The sequence below is a fragment of the Zosterops lateralis genome (genome assembly GCF_965231275.1).
Source record: "Zosterops lateralis genome assembly, chromosome: 7".
In the NCBI taxonomy this organism is placed as follows: domain Eukaryota; kingdom Metazoa; phylum Chordata; class Aves; order Passeriformes; family Zosteropidae; genus Zosterops; species Zosterops lateralis.
In genome coordinates this window covers 20,667,915-20,683,065 of record NC_139767.1, presented here as the reverse complement: position 1 = coordinate 20,683,065, position 15,151 = coordinate 20,667,915, and the positions used below count along the sequence as shown (strand labels likewise).

Below are 15,151 nucleotides of genomic sequence, written 5' to 3'. Positions count from 1 at the left end.
AGTAGCTTTTAAACAATGTAACAACAACAACAAAAGGCTATTCACTTGAAATAGGCCAATTTTAACTTAAAATTAGATACTCCAAGCCCACTATAGGATAATTCTACCCCCAGGGAAGCACAAAATGCTACAATTCTTAAACCAGTATCTAACAGACAACATTTGACAGAAATTCAATTATCCTTGCAAGATCCCACTTGTAGTTAGTTACATACATAATCCTCTTTTATTTAATGGGTTAAAGCTCTCCTTCAAAACATTTAGTTGGATGACTCGAAGACTCACTACATTTCAAAAAATTCATCAAGTGACTTAATAAGATCGTTAAGTAAAAACACTCAGAAGTTTAAAAATGTCATTTAATCTGCCCATGCAACCTTAATTCTGGCCATGCATGTATATGTGTTATGAAACAGCAGTGAATTAACTTTTAATCTCCTTTGGGCCAAGAAGATTTTTAGATTGGAAACCAAGGCACAAAGGGCAAGCCAACAAATACAGTGCTGAGCTTCAGCACAATCTCTGCACTAGCTCTCATCTCGCAGAGCATACCCCTGCAGGGCTAATTACCCCAGACAGCAAGCTAGGCTTGTGCACTTATGCTGCTTGTGGTTCCACTACATGGCAAGCTCTGTTCTCTCCTCCTGGCAGTGTGCTACACATAAACACTCTGAGAAGCATGAAATTTTAAACCTGAAGAAAACATGAAGAGTTTTTCAAATACTATGCTTCATACCTAGTTATTTTGGCACTGACTTTCCATCAAGTAAAGGTAAGAACATATAATTTAACTATTTGAAAACCCTTCTGCAAATAACACCACTTTCTATTGTTCTGTTGTGGGTTTGTTTTTTGTTTTTTTTTTCCTTAAAAATCAGTCCATAAACTTTCTGTGAGGTAGATATAAAATTGTTCAGATTTTGTAGAGAAGCAAATGTTAGAGACAGATAGACCAGCTTGCCGAAAATAGTACTGATTTCTTCCTGAGCTGTTAACAACTCCTGATTAGCCAATTCTCTTCGTGAAGGTGGGCACCAAAGTGTAGTATTCCTAATTAGAAGTGACAGTTAACACACTGAAATTCTGTCTAAATAGCATTGCCTACACCTCCAAAGAACTTTATGGTCAGACATATCCTGGCTGATCTCATAGAAATTCCTTGCTGGTTTTATTCTGACTGGTTGCAAGCAAGGATCACACACTTGTACCATTTAGTACATCTGAAAGAATTCTGGGATATCACAATATTTGACTTTTGAGGGGTGGTGTTTGTTTTCACACATTAAGACTACCTCTTTCATATTTGTTTCTTCAGTAATATTTAAACAACGAGGTAGCCTGTAAAGTAATTTAAACAGCAAACTAGATTTTATTAGTTTTACTGGTTTGTTTTTAGTCACAAACAACAACAGTGTTCAGGAAAAGTATACACACCATATAAAAGAGATTACGGATTCTCAGCATCACTTCAGTTTAGATTTTAATTAAGAGAGCTGTCAAAATGCAGGAGGAAATGCTTTCAGTATAAGAAAGTTTTGAATACTTGATAGTTCAAATGTCCAAATCCCATGCTCATTAAGAAATGGGTTTTCATTAATTTTACTTGGGGTTTTTTATTACTATTATTTTTCAGCTTAGTTTTGTTTTCTGGTTTTTTTCAATTTCACTTGTGAAACAAAAACTGAAAAAGTAGGTAAAGCTTCTTGATGGTTGATCTCTCTCCACCATGTGACATAATCCCCATATTCTTTTCTTTTCTGATAGGTCCAAAGGGGACAGGTACTCACTCACTGAGCAGTTGGCTGCTCTGCGAAACATGCATACACAAACACAAATAAAAATTACAGCAAAGCTTTCACATGTCCAAGTAGAAATGGACTATAATAGACAATGGACATTTGTTAAGAGATGATTAAAAAATAGGGATGCAGAGAATGTTTCTCTTTATTCTATGCCAACATATGAAATAAATCTACCTGAGAAGTAATCACATTAATAAACCAAACCTGATGAGGTTTTGATTAATTTTTTTAAGTACAATTTTAAATTGTGTTTGATGTTCAAGAGTTAAATTTATTAGACTGTAAGGAGTTTTACAAGGCTTTCCTAATGTAATGAGCTTAGGCACCACATATGTTGCATCTTTGGTACACATTAGGAAGAGTTGCTTTTTTAATGAGCTTTAAAAACTGCATTTGCATACCAGAGGAAAAGGTCAGTGATGTGTGGATCAAGTCGGTAAATTAAGTATCACAGTATTATGTTATTATGCTTGCTTTCCAGAGGCACACAATAACAAAACCACAGGCTACAGTTACCATACTGTTCTAATGCTTCCATGTCCATGACCTTGTCAGCTGACACATCCTGGCAGCGCTGTGCCTCGGGGCTCACTGGCTCCATCCCAGGCCTCCTTTACCTTCTCTCCCACCTCCTCCCACAGCAGAGCAGCTGCTGTGCCTGGCAGTCAGGGAACTCAAGCAAGCATGGGAAGGGGGAGCTGGATTCAGTGTGACAGCCCATCTTCAAACACTGCGTTTACTCCAGCCTTCACCCTTTGCACTGACACCCAGGACAACGCCCTGAACTCTCATAACAAGATCAAATATCTCGGACAGCAAAGCAACAGGATGGGGATGCCTCTTTCCCAAGACCCATTCAACTCGAGTTTTTGCTCAAGGATACAGCAGTATCAACTCTCTTTCCAAATACAAATACCAAAATTACTTCTAATGCTGTGGTCCAAAATTTGACTTGGTCTACTGGCACTGTTCTTTTTAGCTCGAATGTCAGATACTTGGTAATCTGTAAAGATTGCCTGACTAGTAGCTAAACTGACATTTTTCTTTTATAATAAATAATAAAATGAGCTAGGAACTTACCGTAAATACACTTTCATGAAGTTTTCAGCAAAGTCCACTGGATTTACCTTTATTTGTAAACGTTTACCTTTATTTATTGTAAATTATTGATAATTTACAACTATTATGACATTACTTTTATTTTTTAAGGGCAATTGAAATTGATTCCCTCCTCAACTGTGCAGAGATCCACAGTACTTAACAGGTGTTTCTGCTGCTCTTTGTGTCAGAGATTATAGGTATACACTGAACCACATTATGCACTACATAATAATTTATGCATGTTTATACATTTCACAGCCAAGTAAGTGACTTGGTCTACTGGCACTGTTCTTTTTAGCTCGAATGTCAGATACTTGGTAATCTGTAAAGATTGCCTGACTAGTAGCTAAACTGACATTTTTCTTTTATAATAAATAATAAAATGAGCTAGGAACTTACCGTAAATACACTTTCATGAAGTTTTCAGCAAAGTCCACTGGATTTACCTTTATTTGTAAACGTTTACCTTTATTTATTGTAAATTATTGATAATTTACAACTATTATGACATTACTTTTATTTTTTAAGGGCAATTGAAATTGATTCCCTCCTCAACTGTGCAGAGATCCACAGTACTTAACAGGTGTTTCTGCTGCTCTTTGTGTCAGAGATTATAGGTATACACTGAACCACATTATGCACTACATAATAATTTATGCATGTTTATACATTTCACAGCCAAGTAAGTGACAGTCCAGCTCTGTATAAAGATGTAGATTTAGTCATTGGATTAGAGAAAAAATCCTTTAAAATATTACAACAAGAATAGCACAACTCAATACAACTGAGCAGTTATAAGTGGTTTTAATGATTTTCACTTTTTGGATATGATAATCCTCAAAGTAGCATTCAAAAATATAGTGCAAAATATTTATTTATTTTATTTACAAATAAAATGTGCAGTTCAGCTTCTTATCCTTGCCACAGTAAATGTTATTCTTTTATGTGATGAACTGAAATTATGAGAAACATTTACAGAGAAAAAAGTTAATTTTAAACCTAAGAACAAAGATCTTCCTTCAGTTATATTTTTGTAGGAGTTACACAATATTTTTCAAAACTGTTTTCAGTTGAAAATAAAACCCAGAAAGTCCAAGACAACACTAAAGAATTACATTGGAAAGAACGGTTTTCCAAAACCATAAAGTTAATTTCGCTGTGACAATCACAAAGCAAAGTTCTTATCTACATAGAATATAAACTTTTTTTTTGCAGCTTAAACATAGAATCTTTAAAATGTAATGGTTTTTTTTTTCCCCTTTTTGCTATATAAATTGCCTTTAGGGGAAAAAATATACTAGTATCTTCCTTTCCCTCTGATGAAACAACAAATGCTTTGGTTAAAGAGCAATCCGTGCACAATAGTGTTTTAACTTGCAAGGCAGTACTCCTTTATTAAGTTGATAGAATTCCACTAGCTGGATGAGATCAGTAAATCTGGTATGACCATCATCAAGGGTATAGAATAGCTTCCCATCATCTTCCAACTGTAAAAATGGAAAAACAAGACTCAATAAAACTCTCTTTTGCTATGATATTTCTTTCTAACTGGAATACTTCTTTGAGAAGTGTTGTTACAGACCAATATATTCATAATCTTATCACTACTGTGAGCAGAAAAATTACAGTGATCATTTACACACAAAAAAAAAAAAAAAAAAAAAATAAAAACAAAACAGGAAAACAACAGATTATTTGACTTCAAGTACACACCTAAAAGGAAAGAACAGTTAACAAGTATAGAAATACTCTTTCTGCACTAACAATACTACTTCCTGCCTTTGCTTTGGAATGATAGCTGGGGTTAATACCAACCCTGAGCTCTTACACAGCAACATGAAACAACCAAATTTGAAGTTACTCATAGATTTCAACCTTTGCTCCATTCACTTCCATAATTTTCTATCACTTTTGTAAGGTGTGATGAGGCTACACAGCAGTGCAGTGCTGGGCGGGGTAGTATTAGCTATACAAGACACTGTCCATCACAAGACTGACATCCTTGCTCTAGTAGTTCCTTGCTGTAGGAGGAAGAATTGCTGCAGCTCTTAACATGTATTAGCACAGATACAGAAGAGAAAGAAGAAACTTCAACGCATACCTTGAAAGACTCCTTAGATGCTTAAAAATTTGCTATTACTATTTCCCTCTTCTAAGTTACTGAATGTTAGCTCTTGCACAATTTGTATTCCACTACTGACTATATAATTTCTTGATTTAGTTCCTCTACTGCTGATATGTCTAATATCAAGAGGATTAGTGAAATGGTGACTAATTGGTATTCATGTAAATATAGGGTGAAAAAAACTGTTCAAACTATTTTTAAAAAGAAAAAAGAGGAAAAGACACTTTACAAGATTGAAAGAGCAGTGAACAGAGGATTCTGAAGTAGGGCTAGCACTGAGTAGCAGATGGTGTGCTAGGGAAAGATGCAACTACCCTACCTGAATACAGGGGAAGAGAGAAGATATAATTAGCTGTCTTACCTGTAATTAAGATGTTTTATCTAAAGCAGCTGTTGAACTGCTTATGATTCCTGGCTATTCTACCCCTTTCTACTATGACTGGAAGTAGTTTGCAATTTCTTTATTCTCAGACTTTGGTCAAACACTGCTAGTTAAGGAATTAACAGTGTGAAAATGTGTAAACTCCCGTGCTCCAGCCAAGAACCTGAAAATGGATTATTGCACATTGGACTATCTTTATGCATGCAATTTCCCTGCCAACACACTGCAGGCAAGGAGAGTTAACAATTCAGATGTCTGCTATCTTCCTCATAAGTTAATTCCAAACTTTAAAATGAATACCAGAGAGATTGCTAATTCTAAAGGTATCAATATTTTGCAAAGTAAAAGCTCGTATCAAAGTTCTGTTGCCCAAGAACTCAGCATCTTCTGCAAGCTAAGAAGGCTGTTAAGAGAAAACATTTATTAGAAAAATCCAGTCTCAGAACTGTGTATCAACTCTTCATCTTTCATATGGATGAAATTTCAGGATAGAATCCATTGAAGTGAACTTGCATCAGCTCAGAGTACAAAGGCTGAAAAACACCTTTAAACTCACAAGCTCTTCAATTTTCACAGTATAGGATCCCAAATGTATCCCAAAGGTTTCCTTCTGAACTTTTCACAATCAATTCCCTACTACCCACCTGCAATACCTGTTGCACAGGTTACCAATGTTAACATGAGGCAGGTTGCATACCCTACCTAAAAGGAGACATTTTTAAGTGCAGCATAACTGAAGCAACCTAAAATACAAGAGAAAAATATTTCATTTAGCGATTGAATTGTTTTTACCTTGTAAAAAGGCTTTGTAAACTACATTTATTTGTTTACATTTAGTGAGAAAGTTTGCCTGTACAATGGCTTGAAACAAGTAAGAGTTTAGAATTTGAAATTCAAAGAGGTAACCTTGATCTTCAACTAATAAGATATGAATTTACTACAGTAATACAAAATGCCTTTTTTCTTAGAAAATGATCACTTCATTTAGATCAACAGCAACTGGAACCAAAATACTTCCTCCCTTAAACAACAATTTTCTGAAATCTTTAAAGAGCACTGTTCTAGCAAAAACAGAGCACATTTAAGTCAGGGTATTGAGAATGGAATGAGGGTACTGAATGCAACCAGAAACTGGCAGAAAGGAACTGAAATACGCCGATATCTTGGGGCCAAACAGCTTCCATGCTGACACACTCTCTGGATTAAGCTGTTCTCATCAGGATTTCTTTTTTCTGGTTACTAGCACAGAATGGTTACTTGTTACTTTACTAAAAAATCATTCAAAAACATTTCCTTCAAGTCAAGTTTTGCAATGAAGTGGTACAGGTCTTCTCAATGTACAGCATGGAAAATGTGACTCAAGTCTGTAGACAACTATACCAAAACTAAGAATTTCTGGTTCCTCCAAAGATCCAGCAACAGGAGAGCAAGGTTTTAGCACAGTCTTTTGAAGGGAAGAAGAGAATCATCCATCTCAGAGGAAACTGAAGATAACTGCAGCATCCTGCTACACCCATGCTTAGAGAAGAGAGTGTCTGTTTCCTGACAGGGAAAGGAAAAGTGATCTCTTAAATTTAAGAATTAAAGGACATCTCAATGAAGTAGAATCATGCACTCTTTGTATGGTGTTCAGGTTTTCTAAACCACACAACAGCTATACCAAAGTAAATACTAGAAGTAACTACAGTCAATAAATGCACAGACATCATACACCTGGGATTCTTATCAAGGATTGTATGTTGATGATCCCACGGGATCCAGTGCATAACTATCACTTTTGGATGAAGGAATCCTCCATATTCTGTACTTATACACAACAAAACCCTGGACAATTCTTATAGCTAATCTGATTGACTTTTTCCTCCTCTCAAATAATGCTTCAGTTTTATTCTACATGAACTTTTTTAAGTGGAAGATATAGCTACAAGCCCTAGGTAAGGCATATAGAAATTTGGTGAATGATCAGAGACAATGAACAGACCAAAGACAAAAAAGAAATAGTGCCACCTGGCTAACTTCTACTGAGAAACAGCAGAATCTGCTAGAAACTTCAGCAGGAAGATGTATGGAGACTAGAATATTATGTGGTATGGAATAAAGTTTCTTGTAAAGAGAGATAAAAAAGCTCTGGGTCTGCTCAGTCATGTCAAGCATCTGTGGCCAAAACACAAAATGCTCAAGTATTTCTCATCTCAAGAGAAGCAGCATATAAAGAAACCCACATAAACCACCTTGTGAGAGAGCATAAGCAATGGGGATAGCTAACTATTCTGGCAGGTTAACTGGACAGTATGTTCAATGAAAACTAACAGAAATATGATTGCAGCTGAGTAACTTTCAGCTTACCTATAAAGCAGCTGGGCTAAATTTTTTTTTTCCCCTGAATAAGACCTGTACATGATTATACCACAGTAACAAGTGAGGTCAACGAAGTATGTTTAACTACAAATATTGAAACTATCCTGAACAGAAGACTCAGGAAGTCTGAAACAGATGACTAAGAAATTGTATACATACTGAAAAGGAAATATGAACATTATTAATACATGGTTTTCATGCCATCAGGGCTGCTTCTACTCCAGTTGAAATAAATTTGTTTAGTTTTTCAAGAAACTTTTTAAGACTTCATAATACTAGTCAAACTTTAGAATCAATCAAACGGCAAAAGAAGAAAAAAATCCATCAATATTCTATCAAAGTTATTCAATTGTTTGGTTTACAACTCCATATATAAACTGAAAAAACTTACTTACTGGTACAATTTGAAAATGTTTTATTTTTAATCCGTGACTCAGCGACAATACAAATGTTTTGGGGTTACTTTGGCTATCGCGAACCAGGAATACCCTAGAAGAGATTGAAAAATTTCAAAGTAAGATAATTTGAAATCCTTTTAAAAATGTCCAGTTAAAACTGTTCCAAATTCATTACAGCAAGTATTAGTGAAAAGCATATATAATATCAATTATGTAAGTTAGGCTTTTAATCAGTATTTCTTGACAAATGTGTCACTGGGAATACTTTCTCTTAAATTCTTCTTCACCTTGTCTATTATGTGAAAAACATGCATTCTCAGAATAAATGACACTGTAGGCGTTAGTTTTTACACTGCATAGAATTACAATACATTTCTTCAGACAGAAAAGCACCCTCAAAGTTTGTGCTTTGAACAAATTTTTTCTTTGGACTCTGACTAGAGAAAACTTGAATTTTCTAAATCACAAGCATTTTAAGGAAAATTCAAATGGTAGTTAAACTGGAATCTTACAGAAAAGGTAATGCAAGGCACATCAGAATATTTCTCACATCTGGCCAATCCTCATAAATGCACTCTCATTTCTACACAGCAGCAAAATTCCCAACAAGACAGAGCTACACTCTGCTTGCTTTATGGAATCATTAGTTAAATCATGACACTCTGAATGGCCAACAGTGCCACTGCAACTAGTTCACTGATGACTTATTCCAACCAGAACATGGACAAACATAAGTTTGCCATAGTCCTGGTAGAATTATTTGGTACAGGCAAAGGATGATGACAGCATGAGACAGTTTTCATTGAATCACCTGGTTTGGAATATTGGCATAGAACAGTTTGGAGGACAGGGAAGAACCTGACAGATAGCTTTGGAGTGGAGAGAGTCTGAACTGTTTGTACTGTGCAGGTCTGGACTTGATACAGCTGACCAAAGTACCAAAGAAGGGAAATGGAGGGACAGCCACTGGCAAGCATGCTCCTCTTTCAGGACAGAAAAGAAACGGGCAAAATGGATTTGCAGGTTTCAATCAAGCGAGCATCAGCCATCACCGAATCATAACTGTTTGCCCCATTACACACCCGAAATGAGAGCCCAGTTACTATATGAAAAGAAAGAATTTCAACAACAACAACAACAACAACAACAACAACAACAACAACAACAAAAATTATAAAATAAAATTTAAAAAAAAAAAAAAAACACAAAAAAAAAAAAACCACACCAAAAAAAAAAAAAAAAAAAAAAAAAAAAAAACCCACCACAGCCAAAGGTTTGCAGTAGATTTTCACTGACTTCCGGCATAGATTCAAAGTACTAATTTCATTCTCAAAGTTTTTAAGAGTTCTACTTTTACATAGTAATAAAATATCTAGAATTAAGAAATTTGCAATATAAATCATTCCCACTTCTGTCAAAATCCCTGTGCAGTCTAGTTGGGAGCCCAGTTAGTGAGGCGGCTCCTCCCGAGGGCGGCTGCCCGCGGAGCGCTCGGCACGGGCAGGGAGAGCGGGCGGCGGCGCGGGCTCCGCTCAGACCGGCTCGCTCCCACCACCTAGCGGGCTCCTCTCCTCCCGGGACACGGGGACTCCTCACAGCAGCTACCACAGCGCCTCTGCATCAACTTCCACGTTTTGTGTATTTGTCATTAATGACTGGCACTGCATTTTATTCAGAAAAATGACACTGTAGGTGTGTGCCACTTTGCAGATATCCAAAAGGGGGTCTCTACACTCTCCGCTAGGATCCACGTTAAATGATGCTCAATGTAATCGCTTTGATTGGGATTTAGCTTCCCATCCATCAGTTCTTTTAAACTACATTTTCTTCCTTCCTTCCTTGTTTTATCACAAATATAAGCAACATTTCTTCTTCAGATAAAAAAGTCTTTATTATTTTCTAACATAATCACAATAGACCTACTTTAGTTGTCAGAGAACCTTTAAAACCTTTATTATTAAGAAAGGGTTGTAGTTTACAGAATCTCAAAATGTTGGCTGGAAGGAGCTTTTTAGATATGCTGGATGACTCCAGTCAACTTCTCTCTCATGAACTTCTCTGAATGATGAGCTGGACCTTTTCATGAGCCTTTTGGTAATGCTCTTATCCCTTTGATCAACCGGACACTGATTAGTTTGCAATCATGTCAACCATTTATTTATCACTGAAAATTCTTCAAACATACTTTAGGGGGTAAAATACAAAATCTACAATATTATCATTTGAACTTTTTAAAGAAAGTTGGTTTAACACCAGATAAAAACTTTCTTCCTTCATAGCATGCCTTAAGATTGCTGCTGTCCCTAATTCTGTTATTGGGTTATCCAAATATTAAAACTGCTGTAGTTAGTTTATATAATTACCTCCTTGTCTTGTAAAAGCCATCATGAGCAACATATTTGTTGGTACACACAGTATTACAGAGGTCCTACTCCCTTGTCACATATGCATGAGAACTTGTTCGGGATCACCTTAAAAGGCTCAATATGGATTATTTTCTCTGGCTTCACTCCCAGAAACTGAAATCTTATTTTTCCCATTAAAAATGGCTGCATTTCTGGTAGTAATTCATGTTTTTAGCTCATCAAAATGATGTCACATGATGTCATGTGTTCATTACTTCAGTGTAACTCCTAAATACATATCTGACAGAATATGAGCACTCTTACTAGTGTTCTAATTAATTCTAGGCAGTCCACACAAAAGTATCATCCTTCTCAAAATCCCACTGCACAGCTATGAATGGCTCCAAAAACATAACATAAACAACACTGCACTAAACCAATGCTAGCAAGGTATTCACTTTCTCATTTCAGCGTGTGTGTAAGAAATACACTGGAAGATGCATCAGGCCTAGAATGACATCCTGCTTGAAATACATGTTGGATTCATCCCCATATCCTGTCTCACTTTTCTAACATATGCAAAAAAATAAAAAAATGCAGAGCACAGAACCAGCTTCAAGATGATAAGCCAGGCTTAAAGAAAAAGACCCTGGAAATTTAAGAAAAAATTAAAAATACAAAAGTAGAAGTCCAATTAGTCATCCTTGTGCTGATTATGACCAAGTTTGTCTCCCTTTCCTCCCCTTCACTTTTTTTTTTCCCTGAAGCCCTTTCTGTAGATGTAGAAAACAGTACTACAACATACTTAATCTAAAACTGAAGGAATTTAAACAGCAATTTGATGTTCCAGGTACCTAACTGGAAACAGACTCAAAGAAACTGAGATTTTTTTAGAGTTACTCATTGAATGAAGGAGGCCCAAGTTTACGTTTAATACAGAACTAAGGATAAAAATGCAGCAATGAAAAGCAGGAGGATTTGAACATAAAATACCTACTCGCTTTGTCATTTTTTAAATTAATTTTTACATGAAATATTTTAAAATTTAAAGTCTTATCCTAACATTTATTGCTATTAAAGGATGACAAGATTTTTAGTCAATTCATGAGGAAAAAAGAATACTTTTTTTCAATCTCTGTCCCAGCACAGTTCATCTTAGAATAATGTTTTCAGGCTCTCTTTCACTAACAGAGATACAAAAGACAGTGGTGCCAAGGTTGACAGCTCCTAGAGAATCCTGTGCAAGGACACAGCTCTAGTGTTTGGGTCTGAATGAACATAAGTAATCGGTCAGTGACAGAATCGAAGTCTTAGATCACCACTGTTTCCAAATGATATAAAATAGGAACCAACTCATCCCCAGATAGCCCTATATAAAAGAATTTTTATTCCTATTAGGCAAGTGCAAACTTTTTTCTCTACCTCCCCCCAGTAAGAGGCACATGAAAATAGAAGTTGTTGGCTAGAACCGTGTCTCAGAGAAGATATGTAAAGAATTAACTTACCCATCAACAAGTCCATGCTGCAAAATAAGTCTCTGAGCTTCTTCTCTAGAGATTTTATGATGAAACCATGACTGAGATCTGTGTATAGCTGTAGAAAAAAAAGATCAGTGAAAAAACATTTTCCCTCTATTGAAAGAACCAGTTATTGCATTTCTCTGGCAAGGAATTAACTCACACATACCCATGTTAGACATGGCAATAGGACTACCATGTGAGTTGAGTCGGAGACACCCTCTCCTCTGTTTGAGAGAGAAGCAAAAACATGACTTCAAAGCTCCTTTGTTTAAAAGCAAACAAACAAACAAAACAAACCACCAAACCAGAAAATACTATTCTCATAAATTAAAGGTGTTTATACCCGCCATGCTAATCCTTCTTCAACTGCAACTGAAAGGGCTTCTGTTGGATTTTCTATAATTCTGCTTCTGTGTCCTGAGAAATCCATTGCTACTAAGGAATTTTCTGAAATGCTTCTCTGCAAAAAAGAAAAATAAATTTAGTTTGCTCACTTTTTATAAGATTCATCACTTAAAAACAAGCTTCTGAGAAAACATTATGTTTTGTAAGTGAAATTTCAAGTATTGGCAGTGTCTCCCATCAGAGCCAAACTCATTTTACCCTAGGGAGCATTTGTAATTCCAGTATGCTGCTACAAAGCTCAATTTTACAGTCTGGCAGGACAGACCATCTTTTTGCATTACTGTAATGGATGACAAATATATAATTTCACCATAAACTGTATTTATATTTTTAACTATAACTAGCTCTTTCCATTTCAAAACAAGTCAGGACACTGTTACTAAGATGTCCAAGTAACAGGGGAAAAAAAGGTAAAATATAAAATTATTGTACATAATGATCAAATGAAAAATATTAAAAATAGTTCATTAGAAATATGTCAGATTTATATATTTGCTGTATAAATTTCCATTCAGTTTACCATATTTAAGTATTGAAAACAGCAATTTCTATGGAGTTTAACTCCTATTTTAATACATCTTTTCTAACTCTAATCACAGACTTGGTAACTGCAGCATGTTACAAAAAAATGCTTGTTTTTTTTCTCTCAGTGAAGATCAAATTTGTAACAACTGAATAAGAACACTGAGGTTTGACAAAACAGTCCTAAAAAATCACCAAAATGTTTCTCAGAAACCAAGATTTACAAAATCAGGTTTTATAAGAATCGTGATGGCTCAAATGTTTGCAGGCACTGGAATATTTAACGAATGACAAAAGCATTCTAGCACTCTGTAAGCTAAAGCAACATCTGGACACAAGAGGCCCAAATTTCTGTAGTGTTAGCAAAGCTTCCCAGAACCAGAGCAGCTCTGGGTTTTTTGGGTGTTTTCTTGGGGGGGGAGGTTTTGGGGGGTTTTTTGTGGTTTTGGTTTTTTGCTGTTTTTTGGGGGGGTTTGTTTGTTTGTTTGCTTGTTTTGCTTGGTTACAAGCATGAATATAACTGCAAATGGAAGAGAGCATTTCTGTAGTTCACGGTAATTCTTGACACTGTAGACTAAGGTCTGTCTGAATAACTGTAACCTGTAAAGAACTTTGCAAAAGCAAAAAACAAGGGCAATTTAAGAGAAAATGTTTGCCTCTAGCAGAGTGGAAGAAACCCTTTGTAGCTGACATGGCTGAGAAATTAAGGAATGTGGAAGTGGCTTCCTTATGAATTATGTTCATTAGCATGTGCGCTTAATCCCCAGATTATTCAATTTGCTGCTTAATTCATGAATTATACACGAGTAGAAAAACAGTGCAATTGTTAGCAGTGGTTATAGATTCTGCCTGTTAGAAGCTATGGGAGCTAAAATGCACACAACAGTGAAAGAGGAGAGAATCAGTAGTGGCTCCCTGATCCATCATAAGAGCAGTAGCTGGCTATTGCAGTAGCTTCACATAACACAAACTAAGGCATGGGTAGCGTATTAAGCACATGCTTAATAAGCATGCTTATTAGCAAGATCACTGAAAACTACTTTTGTGAATACCTGGGATAGCAAATTCATTTCTTAGGGATTTTATCAGCAAGAACTATAATACAAGCTAAAAAATTCACCATCAACTCATTGTCACATATCTCGGCAACAAGTAATTTTTATCCAATTTAGCCAACAAAAACCACAAAATGGATATATAAATCAGATGAAAAAGTCTGAAATCAAATGACTTATAAAGAGGTGGGATAAAATAATATACTAAGAAAAGGACACCCTCATGCAATCCCAACTATCTGACTGAGAAGAGGGACACAGTATCTAGTATAGGCTGTTTTTTCTCCAAAACAGGGCAGACGATCAGCCAAATTATTGTTTTCCTCTGAAATCCAGTCAGTATTACACCAGCTGAAATGCATCTCAAGTACGTAATATTTTATATTTTTTAAAAAAATAAAAGAGGAAGTATACCGAAAAAGACTTGTTACAACCTTCTTATTCATCAGCATGTGAAACCTTAAACACTTTATGATTCTCTTTTAATGCATTTATGGTTCTGCTGCTTTGTTTTCAAAATCTTCTTTCCATTCAACAGTAATAAGCCAATGAACTCCCAAAATACTGAATATTTTACAGAGGGAAGAGCCTTTTAACTCACTTGTTCTAAGTAAGGAAATTAATTAATTAGCTCTGTAGTCAACCCTGGCAGCCCTAAGTATTTCGGCAAGCATTCGCACATGCAAAGTTTTGAAGGAGCAGGTCAGTAGTGTAACTGACACAAGTTACTTGAAAAGAGCACAATGCCAGAAACATGTATTTATTCATTGAGCTACTGTGGGACATACCATAGGTGTTATATTCAAAGGGCTGCAGCCACTTCTACCTTGATATGGTTGCATGTAATTCTGATACAGCTGCATCCCATACTAAAACCAGAAAATAACATGGTTAGCATTTTAAATTATAAACCTAAGCCAAGTAAGGTTTTTTCCCAGATGAAAAAGATAGCACCATTAAAAACCAGGGACAAAAACTGTTAGGCTAAGGAAATGTACATCATCATTGTTGCTGGTGCCTTTATAAATGTACATTTTGCATTAAATACTACCCATTTAATATACTAACTGTCCTGTTCCTATTTTGTCACAAACAGTCACATTTTAAAAACGTTACAGTTTCCTTCTTGTGTATTCTT

At 35.7% G+C, this 15,151-nt stretch overlaps 1 protein-coding gene across 4 annotated transcripts in view; it reads right to left on the bottom strand.

Moving 5' to 3' along the window:
• Positions 1–3,330: 3,330 nt before the first annotated feature.
• The window catches only part of GRB14 (growth factor receptor bound protein 14), a gene marked incomplete at its 5' end in the record, with an annotated part of 60,153 nt that continues 48,332 nt past the window's right edge, over positions 3,331–15,151 (bottom strand). Inside the window, 8 exons of one of the 4 annotated variants that reach the window (XR_014590497.1) lie at positions 4,266–4,390; positions 5,390–6,153; positions 6,791–6,952; positions 8,164–8,257; positions 12,017–12,104; positions 12,198–12,255; positions 12,375–12,491; positions 14,802–14,882. Coding sequence is in view for 3 of the 4 variants with exons in the window: in XM_083864755.1 (XP_083720881.1) it covers positions 4,244–4,390; positions 8,164–8,257; positions 12,017–12,104; positions 12,198–12,255; positions 12,375–12,491; positions 14,802–14,882 (585 nt within the window). Of the gene's footprint in view, positions 4,391–5,389; positions 6,154–6,790; positions 6,953–8,163; positions 8,258–12,016; positions 12,105–12,197; positions 12,256–12,374; positions 12,492–14,801; positions 14,883–15,151 lie in introns of all 4 variants that reach the window. The other 3 variants (XM_083864755.1, XM_083864756.1, XM_083864757.1) reach the window with 3 other exon arrangements.